The sequence below is a fragment of the Pezoporus flaviventris genome, unplaced genomic scaffold (genome assembly GCF_033815535.1).
Source record: "Pezoporus flaviventris isolate CSIRO_AGI_PZ_B2104156 unplaced genomic scaffold, CSIRO_AGI_Pfla_v1 ptg000083l, whole genome shotgun sequence".
NCBI classification, from domain to species: domain Eukaryota; kingdom Metazoa; phylum Chordata; class Aves; order Psittaciformes; family Psittacidae; genus Pezoporus; species Pezoporus flaviventris.
Window position 1 is genome coordinate 13,560,481 of NW_026892631.1, and position 27,846 is coordinate 13,588,326.

Genomic DNA, 27,846 nt, shown 5'->3' on the forward strand with positions numbered 1-27,846 from the left:
AGAGCTCCAGCTCCCTGCCCCATCTATGTAGGAATCTACAGCAGTAGTCTTTTACTACCTGATTCATTGCAACTTACCTGCATGGTCCATGCACACACATCCTTTGAAAATCAAATGGAAGACACATGTGAATTTGGAGCCATTAATAGCCCACTACAAAAACGTGCTTGTATTTTGGACACAGGTTGTTCGCACCCAAGCTTGAGAAATGTTGCTACTTTTACTGTTGAAGAAACCCAAATATTTAGTAACTGCTTGAAGTTCCCAATTTCCCTCTGAAGAGGTTATCAGCAGGAAGAGAGCCATGTTCTTTGAAACTCTTATATCCATACAACGGGGGAGATGCTGGATGACCTCAGCTTAACTAAAAAACAGCAGGAATTTGTTTGTTTAGGCTGAGTAACTATAAAAGATGCCTGCCCAAGACCCTGCCTGCAACAGTACCTTATGGAAAATGCCTTAACATTCCAGCAGCATTAATCATTTTAACAGGAAGTCAGCCAGACACCAAGAGGGACTCTCCTTGTTGGAGCTCCTGCGTTGGGAAAGCACTGCAGTTGTTCCCCAAACCCCAATTTGAACAGTAGGATTTTGCAGTACTCCTAGCACAATATAAACTGTTCCAGATGAGCTGCAAACCCCAGGATCTCTCATAGAAAATCCCCTCGCTTTTCTTACCAGGGGACACAAACCTATTGCCCCTATCAGCCATGCCGTCACTGCCACAGCCACTGGCCAGTGGGCAGCTCCTCTGCTAGGACAACCCCAGAGCATCTAGAGCCTTTTGCATGAGTGACATCTACTTCATCCAGATGTTTAGAAAGCAGGGGAGAGCCTGGCCTTCTGCTTCCACCTCCTGCCTGCACCCAGGCCCTCCCGACACTATGCCCAGCTTATGAGAGCACTGCTGGGAACAGAGGGCAGTCAGCACCTCCGGCACTCACTCAGCACCTGACAGCCCTGACGTGTCCACAGTTACATTTATCAGTGTGTTTTAGTGGAGCATCAGTCACATAATGTCAGCCCAACAGCTGAAGCATTGACTTAAAGGTTGTTTCTCTGTCTTGTGAGATCCGTGAGGCTCTTACATACATATAGAATCATTTAGGTTGGAAAAGACCTTTAATTTCATCGGGTCCAAATGTTAACCTAACACTGCCAAGTCCACCACTAAACCATGTCCCTAAGTGCCACATCTATGTGTCTTTTAAATGCCTCCAGGCATGGTGGCTCAACCACTTCCCTGGGCAGCCTGTTCCGGTGCTTGACAACCCTTTCAGCAAAGGAATTTTTTCCCATATCCAGTCTAAACCTCCCCTGGCACAGGAAAAGAGGCCAACACCCACCTATCTATGTATATGGTTTTGGTTTTGTTTTAAGAATAGTAAAACCAAGACAGTGAAAAAGAACACATGTAAATGTTACATAGCACTGAGGCTCTTAAAGTGCATGAACTTTATAGATAATATAGAAAAAGGATTTTAAAGGACAATAAATATAGGAACTAATCTACATGGGTTTGACTATATCTCTTTGTTTGGAGCAAAGGAAGGGAGATCAGTCTCCAAGCAAATATTCCTCAGTGGAATCTGTTTAATTAACTTCTCTCACTGGTGCAGCAAGGAAAACAAATGAACCAGAATAGCCCATGAGAAGGTCAGCCTCATGACAGCAATCAATATAGCAACATGCAAAGTAAGTACCAGCTCTGGCAGAATGGCATTCAGGCTGTTGAAGCCTTTGGAGATAATCTTATATTTCCAATGAACTGCAAACACAGGCTGAACAGAGTATTTATGTCCCTTAAGACCTCAGACAGTACCAACAGTTTATAGCTTTTAGAAACCTTAGGAAGGGAATGAATGGCCCATACTGAGACTTGCAAATAAAGGAAACAGTATTTGCTATGACTGCCCAGCTACTTCTCGTCCACGTCCACAGCCCCACTTTTCTGTCCTGTTGTCTTCTGCCATGCTTACATTTTAAGGTATGCATAAACCTAATTGCTTTTAAATGAGTGGAAAGGATTTACTTTTTTTTCCCCCATTAGGTAAATGAAATTTGGAATATACATATCTGCTTAAAATAGTCCAGAGGGAGGAAAAACCCAATTATGAAACCATCCTTTCTTACCCTAAGTCAGAACTGGGGAATACTGAGGCACTAGCTGTTTTGCTCCACTTCCTTCACCATTCCCACAGTGTTAACAGTACTTCCCTTAGTCTCTGTTTCACTAAGTTTCCATCTGACATACTTGTTCAGACGTACTTTGTGATGTGCTTATGTTTCTAGGCCATTACTAAGTACACCCCTGTGCTTTCCACCCAGCTGTCTTGGTATCACTGAGTCTTGAGACATACATTTAAAGAAAGCAGAGCAACACTGAGCAAGTTCATTGTTTTTATCTTAAAACTCGTGTGTTTGCTTTTAGTAAGCAAAACAGCCTTCCATCAGCAATAAAAAGTAGCTGTGGAGGTGAGCAGAGTTACATGTGGCAGTCAGCACAGTAGGTAAGAGCAGGGGTCACCTGGGGAAACAGCCATGTAAGGTCCAGAGGAAGGCTCTGCACCCGCTCACTGTGAGCCACTAGCCTATGGTGATTTCCCAAACCAAACACAGGCAGATCTCCCTTTCCCTGGATCCGGTTCCCTATTGTTTTTGTGGATTTAGCAACATAAGGCATATCAGCAGTCACATGCAAAGGTAGTTTCAAGTCCTACTTCACACTGACTCCTGATGCTGTTTTGAACAGGCCCTTATAGCTGGAGGGCACAGAGTGAACAAGGGCTGCTCCAACTCACCCTGAGCTGGACTGAGACCAAAAGCACCAGACTGGGTGAAACATTCAGCCCTTTTTCCAGCCCCACCTTTGTAACCTGCTGTGCCAGTTCCAAAGGGTGGAATAGCTGGCAATGGACTATACCCAGTAAACATTCGATCCCTCACACACTGGCTTATGGCCAGATTACACACACAGTGCACACCAAAGCAGTAGTGATCCATTAAACCTGATCTTTGATTTGCTCCAAATATTTGTTTTCCAGTGATTGCTGCTGGCCGTGTGTTCTTTCACTTTTATTGCTATTTGCATCCGTCTGAAGTGTAAGAGTCTTTCGCAGGTGCTGGATTAAATTCAACTCATTTCTATTCCGCCAGTGCCCCGGGCACCTACACAAATACAGCTATGCCCCTTCCCTGTGTATATAAACTGCATGCAGCATGCTTATTAATAAGATAAGCTTATTTCTCCCATCCTTCCTCCTCCATTGCAAGTGGCATATACCAAGGGCTGAAACCTGAACTTGAATCAGGTGTTTAAGAGTAGCTGGACAGGAGGCACATCTGCTCCTGTGCAAATCACTAGTCAAGTTCCCTGAAGGCAAAACCAGGTCCTCTATCATTTTTCTGCCCTTGTCTCAGTGAGAACCTTTCCTCTGCAACATAGCATGGGAGAGAAGATGAATATTACCACAAGTAGTCCTTTTAGGGAAGCATAACCCAGTTATCAGTGAAAGGATGGTGTGGGTGCTAACAGAAAAAAGGGAAGAACCATAAACTGAAGTGTCCTATGGGAGAAAGGCTGGGGGGTCTCCCACATCCTTAGCAGATGCACAGCTGGAAAGGAACGCTTTTCTGGTCCACGTTTGGCAAAGACGCTGCTATAGATGTTAAGTGCTCACAAGTGTTGTTATGTTTTTCATCTCAAGCCATTGAACACTTGGGTAAACTCAAGCGTCAAAACAACCCCAAGCGCTCTTCAGAGGATGCCTGTGGAGTCGAGATGCAGGAAACAGATGTGGGGTCTAGTTAAAGCCTGATGTATGAAGGAGGCACCGTGAAAGGTTTCTGGCTCACACTGGCAGGTCCAGTTCTGCTTGTGGCCAGCTGCAGTGCATGGATTCTCTACTGCTCCTCCCATCACTGAGCTGTGGACATGAACCATGGACTGAAGTCCAGCCCAGCCCACACAAAGACTTGACAGGATGCGATGAACCTCTAGCTGTGAAGATCTAATGCCTTTCCTAGCTGACTTTTTTGGAAGAGAGACAGAAGCTCTTAGGAGCAAAGAAAGAGAGCAGAAAACAGCACCCTCCAAAAGGGAACATACTTGGAAATAGAGTAACATGAATAATAAAAAGCAAGGAAATGTGACATCAGCTATGAGAACACTCCTGGTAAAGATCTAAAGTAGCTTCTCTAGCTTCTCTACAGTGTCCTCATTGCAGGAAACCAGCATTCCAGACATCCATCAATATGTCCCCCTAGTTGGGATTTTGCCATTTTCCTTTTACTCCTGCACAGACTTTTAGCCAGGAAAATATGGGCTTGGATTTTAAACATAACTCTTTTCATATCTATCCATGCAGAGGGATGGAAGCAGAGACTACAATAAATTACACCTTAAGACAGTTTTTATACAGTCAAATCAAGCAAATCCTGGTTCTGCAGAAATAGAGCAGATGAAGCTGGCCACCAGCTTATCTTTCTCGAAGAGCAGGAGGACCAGTTCCACATCCTGGAATAAACCAGCTCATGTGCTTTCTAAGAGTGCTGACTGCTAAGCTGAGCCACAGCAAACAAAACCACACGCAATTGTGTGCACCTTGAAATGCAAACAGTGAAAACAAGAGTCTGGGGCAAAGGGGATCAGTCTGCGGTGTTACTAACAGCTTCTGAATACCTCCTCACCCAGCCCTCTGAGAAGAAAGTGCAAAGCTAGATTGGAGAGATGCTAGCACAGGTAACTCTCTAGTGAGCAGGGGAAGAAAGAGTCTTCTGGACACCTCCCCAAGCTCTGAATGCCCCGGCGTTCCCCATCACATGCCACAATCTGCATCCACTGGGACAGCAGGGGTGGAACAAGGCCACTGCGTGCAGCTGCACCTCTCCAAAGAAAGGGCAACTGAAGGACTCCAAGAGGAAGCTCTGATCATTCTGATATCACAGCATCCTCCACGTGCTGGTCAAGAAACAACCTCTTTGCGTAAGTGGTGTGTCCCCCTTGTCAATGGATGTTGTGCTCACTGGGAGCACAGAAGGGATTTGTTTGGAGAGCACTGACATTTGCTCATGCATACTATGTACCACATTAGTCCACTGCACATGCCATTTCCTCAACTCAGCACAGAGGTCCTGTGTTGTACAGAGCTAAGTTTCCACCCTGACTTTTCCAGGCAGGAATAATGACCCCTAAAGAGAAAGGAAGTTATATAGTGATCCTTTGATTGGAGCTCCCCACATGGTGCTCCATTTAACTTCTTCCCACAGTGCTCCATTTGTCCGCTTCCTCCCCCTTTGTTGTGTGTCCAGCAATGTTCTGAGCACAAAAATGCTCTCTCTATATGTTTATAGCAATAAGCTAGTGCCAATCAGGACTTCAAAGCTGCCCTCTCCAGGCAGTGCACTTCACAAAGGCAGACCTTCCTGCTAGACAATCCCAGGTCCTTTCCATTTCATGGGTTCACCAGCGCTCATGTGCTGAGCAGACCTGGGAGGGAGGTCCCAAGCAGCAGGTCCAATTCCACCCAGGAGACGTTATCGACTGGCATAGACACATTCCATGGAAATCAGTTCACATGATAATGGTCGTACTGTCTCCTAGCCCATCTCCACAACTCAGGTTTTGACAATAGTCAACAAAACTTGACAGACAGAGCTCCTGGAGACAGAAAGTGCCCACAAGGTTTCTGAGGGCTGGTGGCCACGTAGATGACATCAACCCTCTTGGTTCCTCCTTGAGGCTACCAAGAGGAGGTGCAAACCCAGCCTGACACCAGCAGCTATCCTAACACGACCTACCCAGCTCTGGACTGGTCTCAGCACATGCTATTTCTTGCCTAAATGGCAATCCAACAAGCGCAGGGAAGCAACATGGAAGAGGGCTGGGGAATTACAGGGACACACAAGAAAGCTGAGGCACCCCTGCAGGCAGAGGGTACACGGGGGAACTGGTGGTACCATGGCAGGGATCAGACATGCAGGGAGCTGGAAATGCAGCACTGGGAGCACTGGACCATAGTGGGAGCATCACAGGACTGGGATTGCTGTGGTGAGGAGCTCAGAAATCCCTGAAGCTGGAAAGCTTTATTGGTTGCACTGCTCACAAGAAAATTTCTATCAACACAGGACATGTACTTTATCTAAGCTGCAGCTGGGCACTGAAGGAGCCAAGTGTCTGCACTTTGATGACAGCATACAGCCCTGGCACAGCCAAAGTAGTGGACGCAGAGTCTGCATATTAAAGGAGTTAAACCCAGAACCCACACAGAAATGGAATCATCGACTCAGCCAGGTTGGAAAACACCATCAAGATTAAAGTCCAGCCATTCCCAGCACTGCCAAGAACTGAACCATGTCACCGAATACAGAATACACGTGGGAAGGAGGCAGGCACCGCACCTGGACCATGCCCATCTGCTCTACTCCAGGTCAGAGGAACCCCAAAACACAGAGTGATGGAGTCAGGGAGCCTTTATGGGGCAGGAGGAGGCAGGACCACGTCAGCTGTTATCCAGGCCCTGGAGAGGGTGCGCTTTGTACTCACTGCATGGTGGGGCCACTGCGCGGGGGGGGGGGGTCCTATGCCCCAACTGATTCACACCAACAGAAAAGCCAGCCCCAGCAGGGGCAATGAATGGATGGATAACCACCTGCTGAAGAGGAAAGTGCTGAGACAACTCATAGGTGCCATGGCGATTCGTATCCTTTCTTTGATCTCAGCTATATCTTTGTACTGCGTATAGAAAGCAAAGAGAAGAACAACAAACCTTTCTGCTACGGCAGTGGCTGACTCAAATTCACTTTCCTTCTCTGTGATGGGAACAGAGGATCGAACCCCAGTCTGCATTAATGGAAAAACAAACAAAATCAGAAGTTCATCAGTGATGAAAGTTGCATTTCCAGCCAAGTATTTATTTGCTTTTGCCTCTAAAGAGCCTCTCTATGCATTGCATAGGAGCCTGTTGGAAGCACCTCCAGTAGAAGTCTTTGGTCAATTTGTTTAAACTCTTATCATGGTAAACAGCAGGATTAAACAGCATTTATCACCCACGTGGCCTCATCCCCATCTCCTCACTTGTTCCCATGTCAGAATCTGGGAAAACTCATGGCAGTTTGTTCCAGAGCTCAGCAGATTCAGGCACTGTTAGTCCAAGCTTTGGAAGAGAGCTCCTGGAGACTGATTTGAATGAGCACAGACAGAGCCCTTAGGCACTCTTAGCTGTTGGTCCTGAACTCAGAGGCGATTTCCAGGATCCGAGTTGTTCAAGTGACTTACCATGAGCTCCTTAGTTCCACTGTGCCTGCTCCTGTTGTATGGATTTAGTTAGCATGAGTCAGGCTTCTCAGTTAGCATAAGTAGAGCTTCTCTGTAAGTGGAAAAATACTAGGCCAGAGGGGAGGTTAGCCAGGGATAGCAGTGGCGGAAATGAAATCGCAATGTTAGCGACGTTAAGAACAAAAACCAGGATGTAAAAACCGCAGTATAAGAATGTTGAGGTTAGTGCTAAACAACACATAGTGCTGTTGTAACTTGTATTAAGCAACTTTGTGTAAAGCCCAATCAGAAGCTTGTTGGCAAGGCATGTTAACCAATCAGCGTATAATCAATGTGTGGATTTGTGTATAGAAGATCATGTCTGACGCTCAATAAAGGGCAATTGCTTGATCACATTGATCGTCTCTGCGTTGTCCACGACTCCCGTGTTGACACGCTCCACTCTTCCAAGTCACTTGGCCTTCAGGCAAAATCACTTGCCTTGCTCCACGTGCGCCCTGCAAACAGCTTGGCCTGGGAGGCCAAAGGGCAATGAGACCAGCCAGCCAAGGAGGTGAACTGCAGCATCCTTCCAGTGCCTGTTACTGATTCAAGGTGCGCGCTGAACAAGGAAGGTGCAGAGAGACCTCTATGTGAATTGGTAGCCATGGATGGCACGTACTGGCCCACTGTTTTGTCTCTATTAGCAACTTCACTTTAGGAGCTCTCTAGATCTACAAGCTCCACAGTTCAGCCTGTGGAAAGTACCTTCGCATTATTACCGTCATCCTGCATCCCCCTCAGTAGTCATGCCTGGCGTTGAGCTGTGCATGCACTGCAAGCCCTTGCACGTGTGGGAATCCCCAGTGCACACAATGCATCTGGGTGCGTTATTTTAAGCCTGGCAAGAACAGAGCAATGTGGTTTTGGTTTTTGGTTTTTTTTCTGGCAGAAGCTGTACCAGCCAGAGCTGCATGGAAAACATAGTACTGACTGGGTAACACAGCACTGGATAGGAGAGCACTGACTGGGTAACACTGCACTGACTGGGTAACATAGCACTGACTGAGTAATGCAGCACTGACTGGGTAATGCAGCACTGACTGGGTAATGCAGCACTGACTGGGTAACGCAGCACTGGAGAGCAGAGCGCTGACTTGCATAACAGCACTGACTGGATTGCGGCACTGACTGGATAGCAGAGCGCTGACTTGCATAACAGCACTGACTGGGTTGCGGCACTGACTGGATAGCAGAGTGCTGACTGGATAGCAGAGCCCTGACTGGATAGCAGAGTGCTGACTTGGATAACAGCACTGAGGACAAGCGAGGCACGCTGAAGGCACTGATTATGCCAAAGAAATCACAAACCTGTTTTGATTTTTCTATCATGTACATCCTGCAAGTTATAGAGACACAAGGAGTCATACAAAGTGCAATCCTATCTGCTGTTTGCAGCATCCCAGGAAGAGGTGATGGCTAAAGGTATCAGATGGAGCTTGGGACCGACTGCTTTCCATATGGCTGCAGACCATTTGCATTATTCCACCTCTATGAGACAGACATCACCAGGGCTTTTTATGTCCCCCAAAATTAATAGCATGATTGAAGGGAAAACTTGGGTCTCCACTAAATCTGTGCTTTCTCATTTCGCCTCAGGTCTCCTGCAAGCTAAACAGCACCTAGCTTAATTTGCACTGGGTCCTTCCCTCAGCACATCCCTGGGGCACTCCAGTGTCCTATGCTTGGCCAGACAACCCGAGGGGCTGCAGCAGGGCTCGGCACACACTGATAACTGCTAAGGCCAGCGATGGAGGATGGCCTGGAGATGCGGGGATGCAGGGTTTCATGGTGTGCAGCCACACTGCTGCCCCGTGAGCCACCCTTTCCCCCCAGCAGAGTGCAGGTGGCTGGATACAGCTCGCACAGCAAAACCAGCCGGGAAAGGGCGCTACTTCTGACCCTGGTTTGGCGTTAGGGATGCCAAGACAGGGTGGGAATGACACTGCATTTTCCTTTCCTGGAGCGCCAGGCTGCCTATGCCATGGCTTAGCTCAGGCGCCGCAGGTCTGAGGAGAGACAAAGTCAGTCTGTTCTGCCACAGGCACCACGCCAGGCTCACAGACTCATTGCTGCTGCAACGACCATGCCTCCTTCCCCAGCCCAACCACACCTCTGTGCCACTCAAGCACCTCAGGGCACGGCAGGGAGGGGGGCACAGGCTGTCCCACAGAGCCCCCCCATTGCCCTTGCTGGGCTGGCTGCCCTCAGCAGCGCTCAGCCTGGCTGGGAACTGCAGGTTGTGAGCATGTCTACAGCATTTTGCAGCACCACAGCAGCAAAAAAGGATTGAAGAGCTCCGGTGAGGCTGAAGCGCCACACATCATCTATCTCCCGGACTGGGAGCAGCTGAGCAAGGAAACTATCCCGACAATTGTGTGGTGCTCTTCTTTATACATTATTCAGTGAGAAACATGAGAGATGCAATTGAACAACCTGCCTTTATCACCTCCAAGAGGGACAATGGTGCATACAAAGGGTCTTTGAGAATTTCCCTGCATTCATCCTATGCAGCTTTAGAACACTCTGCTCACTTCTTGAACTTTGCAACACCAAAACTTCGCTTTAAAACAAGATGGACACTGGCTTTATTAATTAAACCATAAATAACAGTTTCTGCAATATCATATATTTCAGTTTCTCAGTCTATATCTGAGGAAAGTTCCGAAGTTTGGGGAATACTTTCAGTGCGTTCTGTGTAGTGACTTCTATAACTTCTTCAACTGGAATTCCTTTAATTCTGGCAATGTATTCTGCAGCAATGTAGATATTTTTTGGTTCATTTCTCACCTGAAAACAACCACCAAACAAGAACAAAATTACAGATCTCTACAGAATACAGGTCTTTCAGATTCAGTATGTCCTGGCACAACTGTTACACCCTGTGCCAGAAGAATTACACGTATCTTCTTCTTGGGTTATTCTTCCCTCTGCCCATTCCTGAATTACTTCTCCTTCCTCAGGAACACTGACTTGCTCATCTCAAAACGTTCACTTGGCAACCTCTTTCATCCTCTGTACCCATGCTTAACACTACTTCAATCTCCCCTGCCAGTAACTGACCTCCATGAGGAGTGGGTTTGGATATACATACATAGAAGTCCTTGCTCCGCATCATTTACCTGTTTTTCAGGCCCCAGAGCAGGAGAGTCAGTTTCCAAGCACATATTTTCCAGTGGTAACAGCTTCACAAGCTTCTGCTTCTTGAAGAAAGTAAGACAACTGTTAAACACCTCATGCACTTAGAGCTGTGGGGGAAGATGTATGAAGGGAGGCTATGTTTTGCATTTAAAAGCAACATCAAAAGACCTTGGTGTCACTGTCTGCATTTTATCAACAATTTCAGAACGGAAGCAAGAATACCAGGAGCTGCTCAAGAAGTCCTTCCAAATTAGGACTATCCTGTTTTCTGAATAACTGAACTATTATCTAAACACTGAATCCATTGTTATTACATCATGTAGTTATACTGCACAAAACACCTTAGAGTTGCCAATGCAATCTTAATTAGCTGGTTTTCTGTATGTATATATATTTCTGTGGCTTTTTCTCATCTCTTTTACCCCTCAGCCCCACTTTGCATTCCTTTCTCCTCCTAACCCTACCCCATCTATATCCATCCCTCACCCCCCCTCCACTTGAATCCTGCCTTTTCCCGTCTTACACTTCCTGAGCTTATCACAGAAAGTGATGATGGTGCAGGATGGAAACAGACTGCTCCAAAAGCAGAAGTCAGCATAGCTTGTGGCAGCTCGGAGTATAAATTGAAACAGCAGCCTCACAAAACCAAGGGCTGAACCTGAACAATGCTGACTTTAAGTAATTTAGCTGTGTCTTTGCTGGGCGCACTTGGTGATAATTGCAGTTCTGCCAGGGTCTGTAACTTAGCCAACTGTGAGCAGATTTCCTTTTGAACAGAAAGTGCTGAGACACAAACTAGTTCTTTTCCACATCATGTCTTGCTCTAGGACAGTACAGTGACAGAAGCTTCTGAAGAAAAGTTCACCAGAAGCCCCATGAAAATGAGAAAAAAATCACTTATTTTCTCAATCCTTGTTTCTCAGGAATAGCTGAACTGGTTTAGCCAACATTTCCCCCAAAAAGTCAGCCAAGGCAAAAATCCCAGGCAGAAATTGCGCCAAAGTACAAATGTGCAACACTAAGAACTGAAACTTCTATTGAGAAGTGTCAGGTGACAGCAACCATAGCGAGTACTGCCAGTCCCACTTTGAACTGTAGACTTCAACAGGCATGTTCTTGAGCTGTCACATTTGCTATCATGATAAGATGTCAGATATTACCTGCAATGCAACCAGCAAGCCCCTTTAAACGTTACCTGTTCACTCCTTATAATGGAAGGAGGAATGGAGAAGAAGTATCCAGCTTTCACCCCTTCCATTGCAACAGATGGCTTTCCATCAAAGGCATGGAGCAACACCTTGGTAGCACCTCAGAGAAGAGAAGCAAACCAAATCATCAGCAGGGCTTACAGTAGGTCTGCAACATCAGCTTCCAATGGGATCTCAGTCCCATAAGGAACGGACATCAAATCTCCGCACTGTTCCTCCTAAGTTTAATGTACACAAACTGATCTGAGGACATGGCACAACAGAAGAAACAATGCTAACAAAAGACATGACAGAGAAAACTCATTAAAAACATACCTTGTTCCTTCAAGAGGTTAATGGTCGGTCTTCCAGCTGAGCGGGAATGAACATTTCTGTACAGCAAGGAGATAAGGCATTAGGAAACACAGCAAAATACTTTTTTTTGGACAAGACACAGATGAACAGCAGCAGCTTGGGATGAATATAACTACTCTGTAGTACACCTTTATCAGGAGAAAAAAACATCTAGAGATGTAAATATGAATCATTTTAGCTACAGTGAAGATGCAGCAACAACATGGCAAGGGCAGGACATAGAAGATGACTGTATTCAAGTGGAAACATAGGGAAAGTTCTATAATTGCATATCAGACTGGAGGCAGTCAGGACACTAATGCCAGTTTAATCCATGTAAGTAATAATTATAAATCCTGGGAAATATTTCCTCATGTTATTGAAATCTGGCAAATTCTCATACTAGTATAAATACCACCTACAAAGGCAAGTCCAGTCTTCTCGCTATCTCAGTCTGCTTGATCAAAACCTGTCTTTGTCCTTCCTTCTGTTCATCCGTGCTGGCAAATCTGGGAGTGAAATCTAGTCCAACCTACAGTACAAGAAGAGAAGTGAAAACCTTTAACAGATCTAGCATTTGACAAAACCACAATACCACATATAAAGGCAACAAATGCTTCAAACCCACAGGCATTTCAAAACATACATATTAGAGACTGCAATTAAAATGAGCTCAACTGCAGCTGAACTCAGAAAGAAATCCATTCTCAGCCATGAGCTCTTCAACTGTGAAAGTACTTGTGAGCAAATAAGTAAGTCCCTCCAGTACCAACACACAAAAGGCTGACTCTACCATGGAGCTTTCAAGCCTCAGTTTATAAACAAATGTAAGACAGCAGACAACATAAGGATACAGACAGAGAGGGATCACAAGAAAAAAGGACTGTACACACTAGTGAGGTGTACTGAAGTCATAGCTCAGCCTCACTTTGTCAGGGAAGAAGGCAGGAAGGATCTGAATGAGGGTAACAATGTGACTTGACATTTCACAGTATCAGAGAACAGGTCCAAAGACATTTGGGTGTATGGCAATATAGCATGATTATGCAATTCACCAGCATAAATGTCATCTATTTCCTAATAATGACAAAGAAGCAAAAGAAGGGAACAGCAAAACTGAAGGAAAGCACATTAAGAGAATTACAAATCAGACTTAGTGCTTGTTCAGACTGACAGCAACACTTATTGCATACACAAAACCAAGTATTCGCTAAGTTTTTGTAATTCTGGTGACAGATGGAATCACATAATGGTTTGGCTTCGAAGGAACTAGAGCAGGTTGCTCCAAGCCCCTGTGTCCAACCTGGCCTTGAACGCTGCCAGGGATGGGGCAGGCACAGCTTCTCTGGGCACCCTGTGCCGGTGCCTCAGCACCCTCACAGGGAAGAGCTTCTGCCTTAGATCTAACCTGAACTGAAGCATCCCTCTCTGCATTCAATGCCAAAGACACTGCCAAAGTCATAGACATTTAAACAAGTTAAGAATTTTACTTACTTCCCCAATCCCCACCAGTTTATCTTTGTAGAGTTCTATAAGCGGCAATGCAGCATCCAGATCCTGCAAGAACAAATTAGATGCAACCCTCACTGCCCTTACCAGGTAGAAGGGTTTTGAACTCAGTGTTAGGATTAAATTGGAGTTCCCTTCATCAAGCTTAAATTCTGTACCTTAAAACTTGCTATTAGCGGGAGTTGTGTGGTCAGATTCTAGAAACCTGCAGGATTTCCCTTCTTTACATCATGACCCTTTATTTCAAGTTATCCTTCCATAGGAGCAGAAGTAATTAAAACAAAGGTTGCAGACAGCCCCCAAGTTTTTCAGGCTAAGGGCACGAACCACTGCTTCCACTTCCCATGCTAACAAAGGGACATCTGCGAACACATGTGTGCTGTTCACTGTAAGCAAAGCACTCACCTGGGACTTCTACAAACTGTTTTATTCCAGTAACACGGCCAGATGACTGCAGTGAACAGTTCTGCCTTAGGACTAACGCAGAGAAACGGATGTGCTAAGAGACCCTGGGGTTCGGTCTGCTGGGTCTTTTGTATTACAGAGAGAGCAAGAAAAGTCACCGGGCAGATCTACGTTAAATCAGGCAAACCGGAGCACTCCATCATCTGCCCTGAGCAGTCCCAGCTGTATTCTGCAGCCGAGTTAACTCTCTGTGGTTTACCTTCAGTGTAACGCTGCGCTGCTCCTCTGGTGAAACCTCCTGAACCGGGTGAACTCCCAGGCACGGGAAAACAAACCCCGGGAATCTAGGCATGGAACGTGCATCAGTACCGTGAGAGAAACTGCACAGAAAGCGGGTTTACAGCCAGCACGGCCTGACCAAGGAAGAGGGCAACGAGGCCCCCACCAGCTCCCACTGGGGTGGGGGGAGTGCTGCGGGACACAGCGGAAGGGTTCTAGGACAGGGGAGGGGGTGCCGCGGCACACGATGTGAGCTCCAAGCCTCCCCTCCCGCCTCGCACCTCTCCGACAGCGCCAGGACGCTCGGGAACTCCGCCGCCTGCTCCGACACCACGACAAGGGCCGACACCGCCGCCTGCAGCACACAGAAACCCCCGCGCCGCTGAGGCCCGGCCGGGGCGGAGCGGGCCGCGGGTCGCTGCCGGGCGCCTCACCTGCTGTGCCGCCCGCACCACATCCGCCACGTCCTGCAAGAGACACGCACCGCCTCAGCAACACGGCCGGGGCCGAGGCTGCACCCACCCACCCGCCAGCCCGCCCGTCCGCGCCTCACCGCCTGGAAGCAGGGCGCGGCGAGGTGGCAGTGGCAGTCCACCGGTCCCGCCGCCATGCCGCGCCGCGGGCGCAGAGGAAGAGGCGGGGTGGCCGCGGGTTCTGCTTCCGGGCCGGCATTTCCCCTCCGTGCTAGGCGGGAAATGGCGACCCCGCCGCCGCCGCCGCCTCTCAGCCCGGGCCCCGCCGGGCGGGACGCGCGGGTGCGGTGCTGCCGGCGGCGCAGCCTGACCGAGGCGATGGAGCTCTGCGCGCCCTTCCTGCGGGCCCTGGAGCAGGGGCAGCCAGGCGGGACCGCCACCGCGGGGGACGCGCTCTGGGTAAGGCGGGGAGGGAGCGGCCCGGCCTGGCCCAGCGACACCGGGTCTCGAATGCTGGCAGGGGCCCGGCACTAAGCTGAGGTGTTCGCGTTACCTTAATGGGTTTGTGTTTGCTACGAGAGGGACATTGAGGTGCTGGAGCGGGGCCAGGGGCGGGCAACGGAGCTGGTGCAGGGCCCGGAGCACAAGTGTGATGGGGAACGGCTGAGGGACCTGGGGGGTTCAGTGGGGAGAAGAGAAGGCTCAGGGGGAACCTGATGGCTCCCTACAAGTGCCTGACAGGAGGATGGAGCCAGGAGGGGCTGGGCTCTGCTCCCAAGGAACGAGGGATGGGACAAGAGGAAACGGCCTCAAGCTGCCCCAGGGCAGGTTTAGATGGAGCTGAGGAACAATTCCTGCCCCAGAGGGTGCTCAGGTATTGGAACAGGCTGCCCAGGGCAGGGCTGCAGTCACCGTCCCTGCAAGTGTTCACACTGTGGAGACGAGGCCTCAGTGCCATGGGTTAGTGGTGGCCTTGGCAGTGCTGAGCAATGGTTGGACCTGGTGAGCTTAAAGGGCTTTTCCAACCCGGTTGAATCTATGGTTCTACATAGCTGAACTACAGACGTAGTTGTTTACCCTGACAGGGCTGACCTGGGCAGGGCAGTGAGGCCAGAGCAGCCTTTCCAGCAGCAGGCATCACGTACGTGGAGGATGCTTCTTGAAGCCTCCTACCTGGGGAGGGCTCCTGGAGAGGCTGAAGGAGGGTTTCTCAAGCTCTCCTTTGTCTTGCAGAACTTCAAAACAGCGGTGCAGGAGAATGTCACCATCAATGGGCAGCCCTGGGATGAGACTCAAGATGACTCCAAGCCCCAGAGTGGTATGTGTGTGTTTCCATTGATCTCCTGAGTGGGTTTGTTTTGGTTTCTGCTTGTGGTTTCTTGAATTGGGCAGTGGTTGTAAGGATGCTTACGGAGCAGGGGAGGTCAAACTCCAGCTCAGATGTGCCTGTGTAAAGATGTTTAGTGCTGTACTGTGGGAACACAATTCTTGCAGAGCAGTGCTTATAAATGAAAATAAGAGTAACCAAGATGTTTAGGGACCTGTATGCAAGAGAAAAGAGACAGGCAAAGTGCTTTATGTGAAGGACTGTTGCTTGTTTGACACTTCTCAAGATCCTTATCGATCTTGAGGCACAAGCTCCAGCTATCACTAATATGGTGCCTACATAACTTAAAGGATTTGCTCTTGACTACCATAGAAAAGTCGCGTATAGACTGTCCCAAAGTAGCTGATATTAACATGGGGAAAAAGAAAGGTTTATCAAAGTTTAAGGGCAGCAGTCTTGTTGGAAAGTCTTCAGCAAGCTTTTCGGAAGTTGGCATTTCGTAGCAAGACTTTTCATTTGGGAGGTTAGGAAAGAGCATGTTCTATTTCATCAGTTTCTCCTATCAGAATAAAGGTAATATACAAAATTCAATGGAATGGGGTAAGGTGACCTATTTTTAAAGCTAGAACACAACAATAGATCCAAGTCCAGTGACCTCCCATCCTCTCTGGACAGTCAGTTTCTGTGTTTGGCAGTTCCTGTTGGAATTCCCGTTACTGCAACGTATCTGTTGCCTCTCATCCTCCTGCTGCACAGCTCTGAGAAGAGCCTGCCTCTGTCCTCTCTAGAACCACCCTTTAGGTATCTGAGGATAGCGGTTAAGTCACCCCTTAGCTGAGCCTCCAGGCTGAGCAAACCCAGCTCCCTCAGCTGCTTGTTGTACATCATGTGCTCCAGATGCCAGTCCTCTTGCTGTTTTGAATTGCTCCCATACCCAGTGATGCTGTCTCTTGGTGCATCCAAGCTAGGATGTTACAGCTTAGCGGGTGAGAATCGTGGCTGGATCATTAAGCTCAGAGGGTAGTGTTCAATGGTTCATACTTTTACCTCGGGGCTGATTACAAACACAGTTCCTCAGGTGTCTATTCTGGGACCCATTCTTGTTAGTGCCTATCCAAGACCTGAAGGAGATGGGAAGTGCCTTCACCCTATTTGCAGCTGACATCAGCCATGGTGGGATGCAGTGAATATGCTCAAGGGCAGGCCCATTCAGTAGAATGTAAACAGGTTGGAGAAATGCATCTGGGAATCTCATAAAATACAGCAAGGACAAAAGCAAAGCCCTGAACCTGGGAAGGGATAACCCCCTGCAGAGGTGTGGGACCTGAGGGTGCTGGTGGGCTAACCATGAGCCAACCTAGTATATTGTGTCAACGGGAGTGTAGTCAGTAGGTACAAAGAAGTGATTATTTGCCTTTAGTCTGCACTTTCTGGAGCACAACTGGACTACTACACTCAGTTTAGGACCTACCCCCAGTACAGGAAAGTTGTTGATAAGCTGGAGTTAGTTCATCAGAGGCTGCCAGGTGCCCAGAGGACTGGAGCACTTGCGCTGCGAGTTGAGACTGAAGGAATTGGCTTGTTGAACCCAAAGAAGACAAGCCAGCCTTCCAGTACCCACAGGGAGGTTACTGAGAACACAGAGCCAGGCTGTTTATAGAGGTGTGCAGTGGGGGAACAAAAGGCAAGGCTCACACTGAAAGGGGAGATTCTGACTTGATGTAAGGAAGTAAAAACTCACATTAGGGTAACTGAGCATTGGAAAAGGTTGCTCAGAGAGCTTGTGCAGTTGCCAGCACTGGAGGCTTCCAATAACAAACTGGACAAAAGTGTTTGGAGCAACCTGGTTTAAACTGGGAGTTGATTCTGCTGTGAGCAGGAGGCTTGAGTGACAAGAGCCTTCCTGAGGGCCCTTCTAGCCTGCGTGGCCTTGTGCTGGGGACACTGGCCAAGATCTCTTCCTGTCAAAAGAATCTAGTAGTATGTCTGTTGCTGCTATTTAATATACAAATTAAGTAAGTGGCTAAAATTACTGGTATTTATATCTAATATATATACTCTGTTTATACTTACTGTCTTTTGAATAATAATAGTAGAGATTCTTAGTAGTCTGGTGTCCAAAGAAAACTTCAGTACCATTCATTTGCTTCCTCCGTTAGCATTAGGTATTCTTTGCCTGAAACTTGATGCTTTTTACAGTTGCACAAAGCTGAAGATACAGATATGTTGAACTGGCTGTGGAGAGGGAGCTCCTTGAACTCTTTTGGTTAGGAAGCTTCTGCAATTGTAGTTCTAGAATGACAAAACATCAGTTCCTTTGACTATGAGGTCAAAAATGCATTGGTCTCGTGATGCAAAATGCCAGGCTGATTCAGGCTCATTTCACTAATTCAGATTTGTCCAAAAAATTCTCAACAGGGTTTTCTTAACAGGAAAACTTTGTCCAGACACATGTTATTTTCAGTAAGTTCTCGTTTGTCTGTACAAGTCTAACTTAATGCCAGCTGAGATACTGCCATCTTCCTGCAGTTGATGTAAGGACTGTGTTGTGCTTTTCAGTTTCACTTACATTTACTCATCTGCCTGCCTATCTGATCCAGCTGGAATCACCCAGTGATCTGGCATTTTGAGCCTCCAGTATTTACAGTGACCAGGGGCTCAAATGTTTCCTCTCTGTACTTAAATGATTTCATGGTGATCCTAAACCAAGCAAACCCACAAACTCTTAAAACCTTGCATTTTCCTTTCTGAAGTTTACAATCACCTGAGTCTGCACAGGTTGACCCAGAGAAGGTGCTCAAGATCAATTCTTTACCACTAGGTGGAAAACATTGCATGGCATGCAAGTTGTGCTCAAGACATTAGTGAAAACAGGGAGTATATATCTTCTGTAGGGTAGGAGTAGTGAAATCACCAATTGAAAGCTGAAAATACATTCTAGGTACTGAATCTTGGGAGTGGAAAAGCAAGTTATGAAAGTTAGGTCCTACTACATACGGTCTCTTGGGCCTCTGATGTTGAAAGCAGATATGTTTTGGGTTTTGCAAACTCCTTCCAACTAGGAGTTACAGGTGTCATCAGGATGCAGAGTATTTCCAGGAACTGTGTTGCATTGTCAGGTTCAACTGCATGTTTGTGCTCTATATGAAATACAATCGGGTGGCTTCAAATGACTCTTTGGATAGTTGGTGTTTGCATAATGCTTGTAACTTACACAGATAAACCATTTTTCTTGCTGCATCCTGTGTTGCTTTTCTTCACTTGGAAAACAAGTTCCCTCAAAAGAGAGCAGTTTTTTTGTGAGACGTTCTTCATATCTTCAGAGTTCATAAAGAAATAGGGGTTTGCTTTTTGCCCCAGGTGATTCTCTACCTCCCCATGCCCCATGTTGTGCTTCCATTTCTGTATTGCCTTAGAAAGAAGGTACAAGACATGTATTTGTCTCTTCATTGATAATTATGCATGATTTCGTATTGCAGATCTAAAACTCTCTTTTTGTTGAGACTTTGTCTCAAATTAAAAATAAGAAAACCAACAAAAACTTAGAATTCCTACAGTAACTTTGTGTGTTTGTCATTTTTAGGTTCAGACATTAAAGTTCTTGAAGATGAATTTGATAAAGTAATAGTAGTGACAACAACAAAGCGTAAGCAGTGGCCTAGAAAGATACTGATTCATGCTATCCAAGCCATGAAGGCAGAGCAAGAGTTGTTGGTGAGTATCCTATGATTTTCAGAAAACCTTTGCATATACTAGTTGCTGATCATCTGGAACTTAAAAAATAACCTTGACCTTTTAAGCTTCTTCCCATAGTTGCTCTGGATTCTTTGCATTATAGTGAAATTAGATGATCTTAAGGTCCTTTCCAACCCTAACTATTCTATGATTCTATGAAATTCAGTTCTTTGCATTAATTGGCTCCTCAGTGAAGTGAGGGTTACTACAGACCATTGTGACTGTGAGTGAACCGTGCTTTTGGCACATTCAACAAGTTAGTTAAGCAGATTGCTTTATCTCATGATTTACAAGCCAGTATTCACCTAGTTACCCAGATGTCAAATCTGGGTTTCTGAAATCCTTGCCTGAAGGCTGGTTAAAGTACTAAATGTTCTGTTGCGTACAGATACAAGTGGCAGTACAAGAGGTAATGACCTCAAGCTGCACCAGGTGATGTTTAGATTGGGTATTAGGACATCTTCATTCAGAGGGTGATCAGGCGTTGGAACAGGCTGCCCAGGGAAATGGTGGAATCACCATCACTGGAAGTGTTCAGAAAACATGTAGATGAGGCTCTCAGTGACTTGGTTTAGTGGTGAACTTGGCAGTCCTGAGGTAATGGTTGGACTTGATGATCTTAAAGGTCTTTTCCAACCTAGCTGATTCTGTGATAAACATTATCATGTGCAGGCTGTTCAAAGGGTGGCTTTGTTTTCCTAAGTGCTTTGTTGAGCTGACTACTTAAGTAACACTGAGTAAGTACTTCCAGTAAAGAAAGAAAAGACAAAAAGGTAATGTGGATTAATGAATAGATGCAGTAATTTCTCTGGGGTTTTTTGATACTGAGTGTGATTACTGGCATTAAACAGCTTAGTCTTGTCCTTGGTTGCTGCATTTCTTTCCTGCTGTTAAGTTAGATCTGCCTTTTGCTTACCTGCTGATTAATTAGGAGTCAATTTCCTTGGGGGAAAAAAGGAAAAAACAACAACAAGAGGCAGTGGGAATAAGTGGAAATACAGGAAATTCCGTGTAACCGTTAACAAAAAACCCAGCTGTGATGGTAGTCAAACCATTGGCACAGGTTGCCCAGTGAGACTGTGGAGTCTCCATCCTTGGAGATGCCCTTTTCCTGCTGCTGAGCTCTTCAAAGTTTTACATTACTACAACTAGATGATCACCGTATAAGTTTTCAATCAATACATTCTGTTACGTTTGAGGATAATGCAGACAATGTTTGTTCTTCTGCTTGGAGTTGTTACTGTAAGGTTGCTAAGAAGATCTGTCAAGTGTGAAAAAATTGCTCTAGTACAACTACAGGGAGGAATAAATGGCTTTCCTCCTATGTGCTTTTGATTGAAGAAGGTTGGAGGGACAGCTCCTGAAGTGGAGAAAAATAGTAACTTCCAGATGATATAACTTATATTGTCATGTCTGTGGTTTTTTCCTTCCCTCTTAGATACTTCTAATCCTACCACTGATGTAACTAAATATTAGTTGTATTCATTATTTATTATTAGTTAACTTCATGTCACAATTAACTGATGTCAAGTCACAAGACTCAGAATAGGACGAAAAAGCCAGGCAGCCTGACCTGTGGAGCAGAGTGTTCATACTTACACATATGTAGTTGCAGGGCTAGAATGTAGTCATTTAAATAGTTTTCTTTTTCTTAGCTTTTGTTTTAATGTACCCTTTGTTTGAATTTGCTCCCCTGTGAAAGTGTACTGCTGGTTTTGTGAATGGCTCCTTAGAAACCAGAGCAGCTTTTTCCTCAGTTGTGCAGCAGGTGGCAATGCATCTTCCAAAACTGGATTCAGTTTAGTTCTCAGGCTTTAGTAACTACAATTCTGCAAGCTACAGCAGATTTTGGAGATGTTTGCAATGAACGTCACTCTGTTAACCAGAACGCTGTTTCCAGTAGCTATCTATAAACTTTATCTCTCATACTTTCCTTATCTGAGCAATTCCACCACCATCATTTTGTATTAGCCTTTCTCTGTTGTTCTTTCTGCTCTGTGTATATTAAGTATCTATTAAACCAAGAGGCTGTTTCAGAATCTGTCTTTGTTTTGAATATGTAGATGCTCTACCAGCCTGTGGTACCACCAGAGGAGATAAGATCACCACCTTCTCAAGGTAAAGATTTCATGGGGAGGGCAGCTGCCTGAGGAAACACTGCCTACCTGATTGGCCAGCTGTAAATGTTGAAGAGGTTTTCTTTCTTTGAACTTGTTTAAATAACTAGCTAAAGCAGCTAGAAGTTTGTCATGACTGCATGTAGTGCTGCATCAGTTCATTGTGTTCATTGCTCTTGTTTAAGTGCTGTCTGCTGTCAAGCACTGTACTTAAAGGTGGATTGGGTAGAAATTGTCACAGAGCTACTACTCTCAGTAGGTTTTCTTCTTCACTGCTGGTGGAGGCCAGATAGGGAACTAAATGGATTAATGACATTATACTTTGACCATTCTTGTGTTCCTTCTGTATGAATACTAGAAATGCTTCTGTCTCTCTTCCTAATCAGTTTCTTCAGCGAATTGAAAACACTCACCTAGTGCTCAGTGACGGCAGCGTGAACTCTCCTAACTTGCAGAGGAAGCATCAAATTTTATCCTGCCTCTGCTGTTTGTAAGGGTTGATGAAGAAACAAAACTGCAAACAACACCATGAGTTTGCTGCATACTTTTGAAAGATTCCTTATACAAACTTCGTGGAATGAGGCAGTGTATTTTGCAGTTGGTGTTTGGGATGTACTTCTTTTGAGGTTGGCCTTAAGAAATAGAAACTTTTGTCTTGCCTGTTCTTAGGTGTTGAAGAATTACACAATTTATCAGTGTTGTTCTAAGTTGAAGTGTGATGACACACAATCCACTATGAATTGCTGCACGTGGTTTAAAGCTGATGTAACAAGCAGTGGTGTTTAAGTTTGAGAAGCTGAGCTTAATCTTCGAGCTCTCACCCTGCTGATGTGGCTGCATTCTAGTCATCATTTCCTCTTTGTAAACAGGAGACATTGCTTCCAGAAATGCCAGCCTGTGCAGCTAATAGGAGCAGTAAAGAGTGTCACTTCATGGCTGAGTTGCTTTTAGTTTCCAGTGTCCAGGTCTATGCTTTTCTGATGTGAATCAACTACTTGCAAGTTACTAACAGCTTGCACTATGGTATTGCCCTTTTAGGTTTGGTAACAGCAAAGTCCTATCTAAGATAGCATAGAGTTTGTGCTAAATTTTAGTATTATGTAGTCTTTGGGAAGTTTATGTATCCCAGTTTAGCACATACAGTGGCTAGAAACCAAAAATATTTAGATTACTCAATACCTTTCGTTTCCTTTTTTCATTTCCCTATGTTTTGGAAAGCTTTGAACACTGAGGAATATAACGCTGTCAAGCTGCACGCCTGCAGGCACATTTCATTTAACTGTCAGTCCTTCTGTATAACTGCAATAATCAAAGGAATTATTTTTACTTAACTCCTTCCTTGCTTTTTCATAGGATCACCAATTTTCTAATCCAAATACTCTCCTGTGAATGCTTCATTATAGACATGTCCTTTTAGAGGATGTCCATTCGTAGGCCTCTGTGGTGTGTTTAAAGAGGCTGCTGTTGAACTACCTCTCCTTCTGAACTCTGAAAATGATGGTGCATTTTAGTATCCACATCATACATGGGTCATGCGGTCCTCAACCATCCCTGCTCAGCACATCGGGCATCTGAAGAGACCGTTTAACCAAGCACCATCTCTTGCTGCTCACTCTCACTGTGTTTCAGCAGGGGATCACTGTCACCCTGTGCTAGAACACAGTGATTGACATAAGCTGTCTTCACCATGTAACACTTGCTTATCCTTTCATTTTAGGGGTTTGGTGGTGGTGGCATAGCATTGGAGACAGAATGGCAGAGAACATGCAGACCAATTTTGGAAGAGTTGAACTTTTGAGTAAAGAATTATTGCTTGTAAATCAATCATCAAAAACATATATTGTGTTGATGATGTTATCATATTGCTCCTGCAATCAAGTATATGCCATTTCCTCCCAGTATTCTGCACCTGCTGCCTGCTTCAGTGTTCCTGAAAGCTTCTTTTTCTTTCTTTGCTTATTAACCCAGGAGAACTAATGCAGTTCATGTTGTTTATGCTTGGTTCTGTTTTAGTCTTGATGCAAACGCTTGGTAGGCTCAGCCAGGAGAAAAATGTAACCTTTATTGTAAAAGCCAACTTGTTGGAGCTCCTTAAAAATGGGTTTACTTTACCTCACTTTCTCCACAGTTGTGTTCTTTCATGCATTTTTATTCAGTGTAATATGAACTTGAAAGGTTTGGAAACAGATCTTTTTCTGTTCTCTTCCTTTGTGTCAAACACCGTGTCTCATGTTTTGTATAAGCTGTAGGCTTTCTAGTGAAGAACTTTGCAGCTTGTGATAGTTGAGACTGCTAGGCACTACGACATTTTGAGTGTTAAAAGAGTAATAATAGTAAAATAAAACATATAAGCTCTTGTCCTCAATGCCATAATGAAAGGGTTGTGTTGTAGGTTTAATTTTATACTGGGACCCCCCTGCTTTTCTGTTTGATTCCTAAACAGATAGTGGGGGGGAGGAAGTTGTATTTCAGAAGTTCATTTGGGCTTTGGGTTTTTTCTGTAGATGCTTACATCGCAGATCTGAAGCAGGTGATGGAAATGGCATCCAAACACATCAGAGGAGCAATGACGGTGAGATCTCTGTGTTCTGAGAAGATAGTCTTTAGTTTCTTGAGCTGATAAATATGTCAGAGAACAGGAGTTCTAACCTGTCTTGGCTGTGGATTTGTACCAGAAAGCCTGTGTGTGTATTGTTCAAGTAGGTTAATCTTCAGGTTTGGACTGCTGAAGTTCCATCTGTAAAGCATTACATCTCACATGGTGGTGAGGAAGATGACCCTGTGGCTGTATGTGTTTTTTACAGAGATTTTAGAGCCTGCAGCATCTGAAAACTAAAACATATTTTGAAGACCTGAACAGCTTCATATAGCATGGGACATTTATTACTTCAGTACCAGCTTAGACATGAACTGTGGTGTTCCTGTGCTACTCAGCTCGGAGATGTAATGCGGGAACATTGAAACTTGGCATACTCCTTGCATTGCTTCTTGAGCAGAGACCCTTGTCACTCTTTGGCTGGTAGCTCTGAGTTGCCAACCTTCACCTGCCACCCGAAGGATCCTTTCTGCAGCCTCTGAAGCTTTTGTGCCCGTCAGAATCTAATGATCCTACAAGGATGCTGGAGAAGGACTCTTCATCAGGGACTCTAGTGATAGAATAAGGGATGATGGGTTCAAACTGAAACAGGGGAAGTTCAGGTTAGATCTAAGTCAGAAGCTCTTCCCTGTGAGGGTACTGAGGTGCTGGCGCAGGGTGCCCTGAGAAGTGGTAATGGTCTATCCCTGGCATTTCAAGGCCATGTTGGACTGAACCTGGGGTGACACAGTCTGGTGTGAAGTGTCCCTGCCCATGGCAGGGGGTTGGAACTGAATGATCTTGAGGTCCTTTCCTACCCTAACTATTCTATGATTCTATAAACACATTTCATTCACTGTAACCATTACTTTCCCCATGTAACATGAGACACTTGGGTTTGTTTTTGCAGACTCTCCCAGGACTAATAGAAAGAGCAGAAGGTTTTTCCCAAGCGTTAACTTGGCAACCAACCTTGGAACTCTGCAGGGTGCAGCAAGGAGTCTTTGCTTGCAAAGAAAAGAAGGAAACCGATGTCCAAAATCTCTTCTTGCCAGGAGAGGTCACACCAACAGACACTGGTACCAATAAAAATGTTTTGCTTAAAAGAAGAAAAGCTGTAGGTTCACCAGAAAGAAGACGCTACCCACTTCGACGGAGGAAGATTGCTCTCAGCACCTGAACTTCTCTTGTGCTATTTTCAGCTTGGAATCTCAGTTGTGCTCTTGTTCAGTGTGCTCAGGCTTTCTCTTAAAACTTCGTCTCCCCTCTAATGCGGTGCTGTACGTGGGAGCTTCCTCAGTTATTTAGCCTTTGATCCTTCTGAATATTTCTATTTTTACTGTCACACTGGGGTTATATGAAAGCCTGCACATACCAGTAGCATCCGATACCCAGCAAATGGATTTGCTGGTGAACTCTCTTTGTTTTGCTCTTTTATTCCAGCATTTAGCTTGAGTCCTCATGCTGAGCACATGCTTTATGTATGTGGGCACTCTTTTGGTAAACCGCTAAGTGCTCATTTACATTAAGCATGTCTCTAAAGAGGTTGGAGACTGTCTAGCTGTCCTAATGCACTTTCATTTAGTACTAAGTCAGGTAGCTATTTTTTAAATAAGTAAATTAAAAAGAAATTCACTGGAGCATATTGAAAACACCAGTTTTGATACGATGTCACAGGTTTTAGAGAATCCACACACAAATGGGACATTGCATTCCTGAACTCAGGTCAGCTGGGCTTATTTGTAGTCATATTTGGTTAAACTTGGGGTTTTAGCAGTTGTACATACTTACTTGTAGTGTACTCTTCTGAAGAGGGATTCAACCATCCACATCTTCCCGTCAGCTATTTCGCTTCATGTAAGCCAAGTACGCAGCTGGGGGTTTCCTGGACAATAGGTCTGCGCATTACAGGATCTTGACTTGGGTCACGTATGCATTTAGGGTGTTTGACTAAACTGTAAAGATCAGTATAGACTACCAGTAAGTGGTACTAAGTTGAGCTAGCTTGATTTATTTCTTTACACATTAGATTGCACAGTAGCACTAAATTGAGCCTTGTGCCTTAACCAATCATAACTTGTCTGGTTTATGGTTGCATGTGCTTGTAGTACTTGTGTCTAATATAGAATGTATGTCTTGCACAGTAAATGGAGAGGGCTTTCAGAAGCTTTATTAATGAAATGTACTGTGGGTAGAAGATAGGTCCATCTTCATGTCTAAGAGGCTGGAAACGTTCAGAAAACACATGACAGATTTTGGCATCATTTCTTTTGTAAAGGTGAGTACCTATATGAGACTTTGTATATTTAATCATCTGTAAATACTTGCTTCCCATCACTCATGTATATTCCAATGTGTGTTTTTATACTAAGTAAATTAAATCAATTAAGGAAGATCAAAGTTTCAGATAATGTTCTTAGTTCTAATCCTGGAGTAGATAGTGACTGAACAGTGAAGACTTCAGAAGACATCTGTGTTAAATTTGGGCTCCAGTAACTAAAGTAGTTCCCTTTACCGCCTTTGAACTCACAACTGTTATTAATCTGAGGGCTACAAAGCAGCTAATGTAAGAGAGGACAGGATGTGAGAGGGACTGGAGCTGCGAAGCTGTGGAACGTATGACTGGGACAGGTTTTCACACAGCGACTCGCTGTTGTACTGCTTTGAGCACGTGTGAAAATCCCCCCCGTGGCTTCTTCCCCAAGATCCACAGGTACTCTTTAATCTGAGTGTTCCAAGAGTTTGCATGGCTCCCACTGTAGCATTTGAACATTTACTGTGCTAATAGGAAGATTCCCTGCTATTCTTCGTGAATAATGATAGGCAAGTACAGAAATAGCTAGGAATAAGCATACCTCTTAGAAGAGGTCCCATCAAAAATGGATGAGGTAGGACAAACGCCTTCAGAAATAGGAAGGTAGAGCACCGTGCATTAAGACTTAGTAAGTGAATGCATGAATCCACCCCACAGTGTCTGTTACTGTTAAGGATGCTTGGTCTGCATGGGATTTGAGGGAAGTGGGAATGGATGCCCTGAGCTCATTCCACAGCCCTTGTTTCAACTGCAGCTGGGTGGAAACGCTGGCCAGAGGAATAGTGTGAAGAAGGTTAAAGGAAACAAGAATCCAAGTGCAGTGTATAAAGTATGAACTTAAAAACCCTCTGATGGCTACTGTTGGCCAAGTGGCGAGGGAGGGTGTCAGAGAACCTCCCTTCAAGTGCAAGTTCCCTGGTGAGCTGAGCTTAAGCACTTGAATGTTCAGCTGGCTGTTCATTTCTATAGCAAGTGGTATCTGCAGCTAGCTGTGCCTGGGAATCTGCTCTTGCCATTGGCAGCAACACATGAAATACTCCAGGTTTTCCCAGTCCTTTTGTCCTTCAGTTAACTTTTCATAGGAATCAGCAGCATTGTGCAAGTCAGGGGCTAATGAAGGCTTCCACTGAAATGTCACAACATCCAAACGCCTTATTTTTAGCTCGGGCACAATC

The 27,846-nt window shown here is 45.4% G+C and overlaps 3 protein-coding genes across 5 annotated transcripts in view; 2 read left to right on the forward strand and 1 right to left on the reverse strand.

Moving 5' to 3' along the window:
• The window catches only part of PACC1 (proton activated chloride channel 1), a 179,242-nt gene that overhangs the window by 6,025 nt on the left and 145,371 nt on the right, over positions 1 to 27,846 (forward strand). The window lies entirely within an intron of this gene.
• On the reverse strand, positions 9,880 to 14,860 carry TATDN3 (TatD DNase domain containing 3). Of its 3 annotated transcripts, none has more exons than XM_061475462.1 (10): positions 14,744 to 14,860; positions 14,625 to 14,657; positions 14,472 to 14,545; positions 14,171 to 14,255; positions 13,492 to 13,554; positions 12,420 to 12,529; positions 11,980 to 12,035; positions 11,652 to 11,764; positions 10,438 to 10,518; positions 9,880 to 10,105 (listed from the first exon to the last, which is right to left on the reverse strand). In XM_061475462.1, exons 1-10 carry the CDS (start codon positions 14,798 to 14,800, stop codon positions 9,962 to 9,964), a joined length of 816 nt encoding a protein of 271 aa, XP_061331446.1. In that variant the 5' UTR covers positions 14,801 to 14,860; the 3' UTR covers positions 9,880 to 9,961. The 3 variants fall into 3 exon arrangements, with proteins under 3 accessions (XP_061331446.1, XP_061331447.1, XP_061331448.1); XM_061475463.1 differs by having other exon boundaries at positions 10,438 to 10,515; positions 14,744 to 14,836; XM_061475464.1 differs by having other exon boundaries at positions 14,171 to 14,291; positions 14,472 to 14,657; positions 14,744 to 14,853.
• NSL1 (NSL1 component of MIS12 kinetochore complex) lies at positions 14,799 to 26,757 on the forward strand. The gene is made up of 6 exons (XM_061475461.1): positions 14,799 to 15,062; positions 15,837 to 15,921; positions 19,514 to 19,644; positions 21,729 to 21,783; positions 24,287 to 24,354; positions 25,268 to 26,757. Exons 1-6 carry the CDS (start codon positions 14,799 to 14,801, stop codon positions 25,535 to 25,537), a joined length of 873 nt encoding a protein of 290 aa, XP_061331445.1. The 3' UTR covers positions 25,538 to 26,757.